This window comes from Abrus precatorius, unplaced genomic scaffold (genome assembly GCF_003935025.1).
Source record: "Abrus precatorius isolate BTA unplaced genomic scaffold, Abrus_2018 Scaffold1, whole genome shotgun sequence".
Classification (NCBI taxonomy): Eukaryota; Viridiplantae; Streptophyta; class Magnoliopsida; order Fabales; family Fabaceae; genus Abrus; species Abrus precatorius.
The window spans coordinates 3,084,685-3,092,324 of record NW_020874291.1 but is presented as its reverse complement, the minus strand read 5'-3'; the positions used below and the strand labels follow the sequence as shown (position 1 = coordinate 3,092,324).

At 31.4% G+C, this 7,640-nt stretch overlaps 1 protein-coding gene across 1 annotated transcript; it reads left to right on the top strand.

Annotated features, from left to right (window-relative positions):
* The first annotated feature begins 5,929 nt into the window (after nt 1-5,929).
* Nucleotides 5,930-7,348, top strand: LOC113854715 (UPF0481 protein At3g47200-like). Its single transcript, XM_027485893.1, has one exon. The coding sequence runs from the start codon at nt 5,930-5,932 to the stop codon at nt 7,346-7,348; it is 1,419 nt and encodes a 472-aa protein (XP_027341694.1).
* The last annotated feature ends 292 nt before the right edge of the window (nt 7,349-7,640 follow it).

Genomic DNA, 7,640 nt, shown 5'->3' with positions numbered 1-7,640 from the left:
AGGGTAATCAAAGGGTATATCATATCCTATTATCATTTCTAAGATAAATATAATTTCAGAGCTATCATTACTACATATAATAAAACTACAATGGCATAACTGCTGCCACTCTCTAGCTACATAGTCTAATCTATTGCTAATAAGAAACTCTAACAAACCAATAAGTTTCTAGAGGTTTGTCATCTTTATTTCCTAAAAGGTTTTGTAAGGATAAGTCTTTCTCCTCATTACCAAACATAAATTCACAATAAAATCAAGCAATACAAGCAAGGATGATACATTAATCAATCATATAATACAAATCATGTTCATATGTATACAATAATTATTAAACATTCAACTTTATCATATTTTCTTTTTACTATTCCTTAGATTTTTCATTTCAAACTTTCACTGCCCCTAAGATTCTGTGAGATCTTCCTTAGCATAGATAGTTGCTAGATAGTCTACATGGATACAACATGCTGACCCAACCCCTTTTAGCAAAAGCATGATTAGGAGTTTATGTTAGGAATGAGTGTGAGGCCTATGGTGCTCTTACTCTCATTAGTTATGTGCAATTCAAGAAGAGCATATGCTACCCTCATTTTCCCAAGATTCCTAGAATCACCTCCATCTTCTATACTTCTAGTGTATCTCTAAACTATCCACATGATGAACGGAATATTTTCGTTTTGCATAAAAGATTTGTCGTCAACCTTCATCAAAATATGCAGAAAAATTTATGTAGTCTAGGATACAAGCCTAGGTTGTCTCCAATGACTTTGGTTTGTAACATACATTGAACATGTTGTAAACATTTCTATGAAATCAATTAAAACAAGGGGATTTTGTGTGATTCCAATTTTAATGTAAAGGCAAGTGATGAAATTAATGAATCTAATCAATGAAATATGCAATCCTTAGTTTGTTCATGTAATTCTATTCCTATCCCTCTCAAGATTCAATACTTTTCCTCTTCCTCTGAATTAGGGTAACTCAAAATGCAAGAATTAACCTTAAAGTCCCATACAAATTAAGCAATTTACATGGGCTCCAACCCTTTTTCCTAAGATTACGCAACCTTAGAAACTAACTTAGGATTAAGCAAACCAAGTTAAAAATTTCATTAAAATGAATTAGGGTTAATTAAGCAATGTCCCCCTCATTCAAACATTAATTCAATTCAAAGAGTTGGGAGATATAAATTCATAAGGGAAAGGGAATTATATTGACATTCATACTCAGGAATTCAAGAATCCATGAACTCACTAAGGATTACAAGAAAGTTTAGCCCTCTATGAGGATGGGTCTTACAAATTTAAGATGAAAGCAAAAGGAATTCAATGATATCAATGCAAGAATTAAAGGAAAGTGAAGAGAAATTGTAAATCAAACCCTAAGATTGACCTTGGCTGTCACCCAAGGATCCTAAGCTCTACAAAAATGCTCCCAAAGTGGCAAAGAATATAAAATTATGAAAAGATTCGTACCCTAAGTTCTAAAAATCTATATATACTAAGTCTGACATGACCTCATAGTGATCACTCTGTAAACAAGAGTGATTACGCGCAGTAACTTTAGATTTTTTCCTTTCTGGAGTGATCAATCTCACTTGAGAGTGTTTACGCGCAGGCACTGTGATTCTGGAGCTTTCTGGAGTAATCACTGCTGCTTCTGAAAGTGGTTACTCTGGCCTATCCTTTGGAATTAGCTCCCTGAAGTGATCATTATGGAACCTGAGAGTGATTACTCTCAGTTCATATTTTTCTCAAGAGTCAAAAATTCATGAAATTTGTCTAGAATTTCCTGCACAATTATTTAAATGATCAAAATTGCAAAATATATTCACAAAAATCAGTGGAAATAAGACAAAAATTAAGAAAGCTATAATATTTGACCTAAATGAGGTTTTTATGTTATTTACAATCTCTAAGTCTATTTTTCATATTAAAATTCTATAAAAAGCTAGACAAAATATCTATAAATTATGGATTCATCACCACACTTGTCCTTATCCTTTTCCTCTTTCATCCCATTTCCTTTCTCATTCCATTTCCCTTTTTATATTTCTTGTTATGACTCTACTCTTTTCATTAATCATTATAGCCTGAACTTATCACTTTTATATTACATGTTATTTATCTTTTTATTTTATTCAAGTTCATTATCATACATATATCAATCACTCATTGCCAGAGATTGGTGTCTTCAGACTCAATCCACAATATACATACATATATTTTCAATACACGTACCATTTCAAGTCATTAAAAATAAGAAAACTCATATTATCAGCGAGTTCATTCAAACATCTATTCATAACCAAGAAACACACAATCACATCCACATAACACTACATAACATGTTATCAATAATAAAATAGAGCTCTCATTACCTCACTGGATAAGTTTAGTGGTGAAGGTAGTGAAAAAAGTGGTCCAACAAGCTAAGATCTTCCTACATATTATAGAGAAGAGTACTCTTTGAGAAGAGAGAAAACAGAGAAAATAGAGGTAAGAATGAAGAGTCAAGCTTTGAGATACTCACCAATGATTTCGTAGAGTCGAGATTCAAGCTTAGATTTAAAGTAACTTCAAAGTTTAGAGGTTTTTCTTTGCGAGAAAGGAAGAGAGAGTTTAAAAAAAAAGAGCTAAAAAATGTTTCTTGGATTGTAATGCAAGTTTCTGGGATAGAATCCCTTAAATACCCCTAATTTCTCGTGTGCTCTCGGTTGAGCAAACGGTAATTGAAAGAACTAATCCCTAAAGACGATATTTGGGACTCAAACGAATTCTAAATTTTATAACTTGGTATAACTACACTAGTACACTTGCTAATTAGTGCTCTTTAAGCTTGTGACAAGTTTTTGGCATTGTTACTAGATATTGTTTTCTTTCAATATCATTAATAACAAAAAGATAGCTAGATTTAGCATTTATTTTTTGTTGTTTGTGTTATAATTATTCTGCATAAATTTTCTATATTCTTTTGCATTTTTTTTGCACAATTCTGTTTTGAAGTTTTCTGCATAATTGTAAATTTCATTATGCATAATTTCCTGAAGACAATACTTGGGACTAAAACGAATTCTAAATTTTATAACTTAGTACAACTACACTAGTACACTTGCTAGTTAATGCTCTCTAAGGTTGGACAAGTTTTTGACACTGTTGCTAGAGATTGTTTACTTTCAATATCATTAATAACAAAAAGATAGTTAGATTTAGCATTTATTTTCTGTTGTTTGTGTTATAAGTGTTTTGCATAAAGTTTCTATATTCTTCTGCATTTTTTTGCATAATTGTGTTTTGAAGTTTTTTGCATAATTGTAAATTTCATTATGCATAATTTCCTATATTTTCTGCATGTTCTGTTTTGTAATTTTCTAAATAATTTCATATTTTTGTTTTGCTTAACTATGAATTTTATTTGAATTTTGTTTACTTTCTTTTTGTATACAAGAAAAAACCAACAATAAAGTTACTCTATTTTTTTATGGCAACCAACATGTATCAGAATTTCCATCAGAGCCAAGTTGTAAGAATAGAAGCTTATAAAGTAGATGCTTTTGAAGCTTTAATTAATAGTTTTCAAGTTAGAGTTGCCAAAACAAACTCCTTAATGTGTGATTTTTACAATGAAAACTATGTGAATGGAACATATGATGTGGCTACACTAGAATTTCAAGAACAAATCAATTAGAGAGGATATTTTCAAAGACCTCACCCTACTTTCCTCCTGTATCAAGCTAACATGAGTCAGCTATATTATAATTGGAATCAACAAATGCCTGTTGTAAATATATTAATGCAACACTATTCTCCGGTACTTAGTTTTTATAGCCTTATTTTCAAGCATCATATTTTTAACCTCAAAGAGGACAACAACCTTTAAAGACTTTTTCAAAAAGAATGAATGAATTTAAAGAAACTTTGCTCCAATTCATTGAAGTTACTCAATCAAGTTTAAAAGATCAAGAGGCATCCGTGAAGAAGATGGAGATGCAAATAAGACAACTTTCAGAATAATTGTTAAATAGGAATAATGAGAAATTGTCTAGCAACACCATTGTAAACCTAATAGATCAAAGCTAAGTTGTCTTCACAAGGAGTGGGATGAAAATTTCAAGTCCTAAAGCTATTGAGCAAAAGAAAGCATTATATAAATTTAAAGAGAATAGTGACCAAGATAAGCAACAAGAGAATTGTAAAGAAGAACATTTAACTCTTTTAAGAAGAGAAGGTAATAGAAAGCAACTAAAAGACAACAGAAAGACACAATCTGAAAAAAGAATAAAAATAAGCTATTTGAAGATATATCTAAGCCAATAGATGAAGATAAATACAAGAAACTTCAATTTCTTTAAAGAGTGCAGCATCCTAAGCAAGAGAAGCTTATTGATAGCAACTTCGAGATCACAAGAGAAGGCAATAACAAAACTATAGAACATGAGCTTGGTAAAACAATTAGGATAATTACTAAGGAGGTAATATATATATATATATATATATATATATATATATATATATATATTTTGGAGACAAAGTATAAATGTCACTATGAATATCTTAATTTTCTTATTATGATCCTGAAATTTAACTAGAATATTTATTATATATATGTAATATTTTTTATAGATTTATAAGAATAAGAAGATAAATAGTAAATGTTTAATAAAATTAATATTTTTATGAAAAATTTATTTAAAATAATTTAAAAAATAAGAAAAATAAAATAAAATTAAAAGGTCATCTCCAAATACATAAATTAATTATCATTCTAACTTAACCTATAATTTTTACATGAATTAACTGGTAAAACTTATTTGTATTTAATTTGTAACCTTGAGTTCAAGTTTCAGCGTTAAATATTTAATTTTTTTTTTGTGTTTTATATTAATTCTATCAAACAGAATTATCTAAAATAAAAATACTTATGAAATAAAAAAATAAAATAAAAAGTTAAAAAATGGATTACTTTAATATAAAAAAAATTAATGAATGAGATCTTATACACTGAAAATTTCCGGGGCAAGAAATCTTTCCCAATAGTAGGATTTTTCACGTCTTTGTTTTCTTCGTCAAAAAGCTGTCTTGTCCTTGCGTTTGTTACCTTTATTAGGTTGCTGAGTGCGCTTTCATGTGAACATGACCCACACGGTCATACCCCATTTCATAGCTGGACACTACCAAAGTCATCCATTTATTTTGAAATGAAGGGATCCATCCGCTCCAATCATTCATGCCAATCACCAAACTTGGCTCCTCCTTGTTACAAATACTGTGCCAAATTCTTCAGCATATTATACCAACATTTACTTGGGAGAGTGAGGACTGAAGACTTCACATCAATCATTCTTTCACACACAAGCAGCAGATGCAAGTCATAATGGTCGAATCCAGGTATACTCCTTTGAATATATATATACTCTCAATTAGTTCCAAATTCCACCATCTTTGATCTGGCACATTTGAAGGGAGCTCATTTCATTTGGAGATGAGTTTTTTCCCACTAAATGACTTTGCCGTGAAGGAGTGTATTGATCGATCTTTAACTCTCTTTTTCTGTGTGTGTCAATCTTTTCAGAAGTTGGTATGGAAGAAAGGGAAGTTAGAGATTAGGATTAACCAGTGCACGGTCACACGGAAGCCAAAACTGCTGGGTTTTTTTTTTTTTTTTTTTAGCCTTTGTTAATTTTGGGCTGAGATTAAGTATTCATAAATAAAAAATTCTTATAAAAAAATATATAGTTATTGTATTAAAATTATAAAAATATAATAAATATTTCTTTAAAACTCTTATTTTTTAATTAATTCTTGTGAATAAATAAACTTAATTATAGTCGCAAAGGTCTTGCCTATAATTTATACCTTTTGTATAATTGCGTTTGTATAATGGATCTTCAATGAAAAATTAAGAGAACGGCGAACTCCTCAGTCATTGGATAATGACGGAGACATTAGAAGCCATCGTGGATAAAAGACTTGCCCAACTAAATGATGCAGAACAAAGCTTTGATAAAGATAATAAAATTCTGGGTCCCAAGATCCAAAGGGCACCTACGTTTCTGCGACAAAATGACAAGTGTGCTAAATATTTCTCCCCAAAGATTATCTCATTCGGTCCCATTCATCACGGCAGTCAAAGTCTCAAGCAAGGAGAGCGTTACAAGCTTCTATGGACATCGAAATTTGTTGCCGAAAATAGTGAAAAAATCAATCAAGATAAAGACGTAGCAGCTAAACTTTTGCTCAAAAGGTTAGAAGATAATATGGAAGAATTGAAGACGTTGTTTACTGAGGATGCAATCGAAGGTTACAAGGACAATGACCTGGTTTGGATTTTGTTTGTTGATGGATGTTCTTTGCTCCATTTCATGGAAAATTTTGACGAACACCGTCCTGAATCACTAAACCTGAAGTTTGACCAACTAATGTATATGTGGAGAGATATGTTGTTGTTGGAGAACCAACTTCCAAGGAGATTACTTGAGATGCTAAGCCATAAGAACGTGGAATATTTCATGAGCAATTACTGGGACTCTGGTAAAACCAAACTATGTGGAATGACAATGATCTCAATTCAAAATTCTAAACCAATTCATTTACTCGATTATAGTCGTTCATTGTACCTGTCAACCATGAAGGGGTTTCCCACCGACAAATACAGTGAGATGGAGGATATAAATATAATCCTAAACCAACAACAACATGATGCTGATGAATGCAATATTCAAATCGATCCCATTTCAGGTTGGCATACTTATAAGAACATACGAGATCTTAAAACAGCAGGGATTCGAGTGATGCCAATGGCAGATGAGTCAGACTATGATGCATGGAGATGGAATAACGTGTCTTTCACTCCTAAGTGGTTTAGTGGCGAATTGAGGCTCCCAGTGTTTGTGTTCAACGATGTCACGCCTTATATATTTTGGAACTTCATAGCATATGAGATGTGTCCAGATGTTCGTTATAACTATGAATGTTGTTCATTCTTTTCTTTCATGGATTCATTGATTGACACTGCTGAGGATGTGAAGGAGCTTAGATTAGCTGGTGTGTTTCAAAACTTGCTGGGAACCGACGAAGATTTGGCCAAGCTCTTTAACGAATTGGGTGATGATTTGCCAACTAAAATGTACTGCGACCAATTCTACACTTGTGCAGTGGCCTACAGCAAGAAATATATTTTCGTGAAGGATCAAATTGAAAAGCATTACAGAAATAAATGGAGGACATGGTTGGCTCAAGTTTACAATACTCATTTCCATACTCCATGGGCCATGATTGCCTTTTTAGCTGCATCACTTGCTTTGCTTCTCACTTTTATCCAAACCTGGTTCGCCATACATCCTAAAAATTGAAAATATTGGAGTACTGTGTGTGCTTAATGTATAATAAATTAATATGGTCGCTGTATGACCCATACATAATAATAATTTTGTTGGGATAGATAGATCGTTAAAATGTATAAACAAAGTCTCTCATTTATTAGAATTAAGAGGATCAAAGGTATATAAATATGGTAGATCTTTATTAATACGAATTCTTTTGAATGATGTCAAAAAATAAATCCATAAAGACTTAGATAATAATCTTAGAATAACTTAATGTCATTTTTATCATATAAAATTTTCTGTCTGTGCAATAATTTGC

Bases quoted from the DNA above. Each gene is read 5' to 3' on its own strand.
- LOC113854715 (XM_027485893.1), top strand. From the start codon at position 5,930: ATGACGGAGACATTAGAAGCCATCGTGGATAAAAGACTTGCCCAACTA.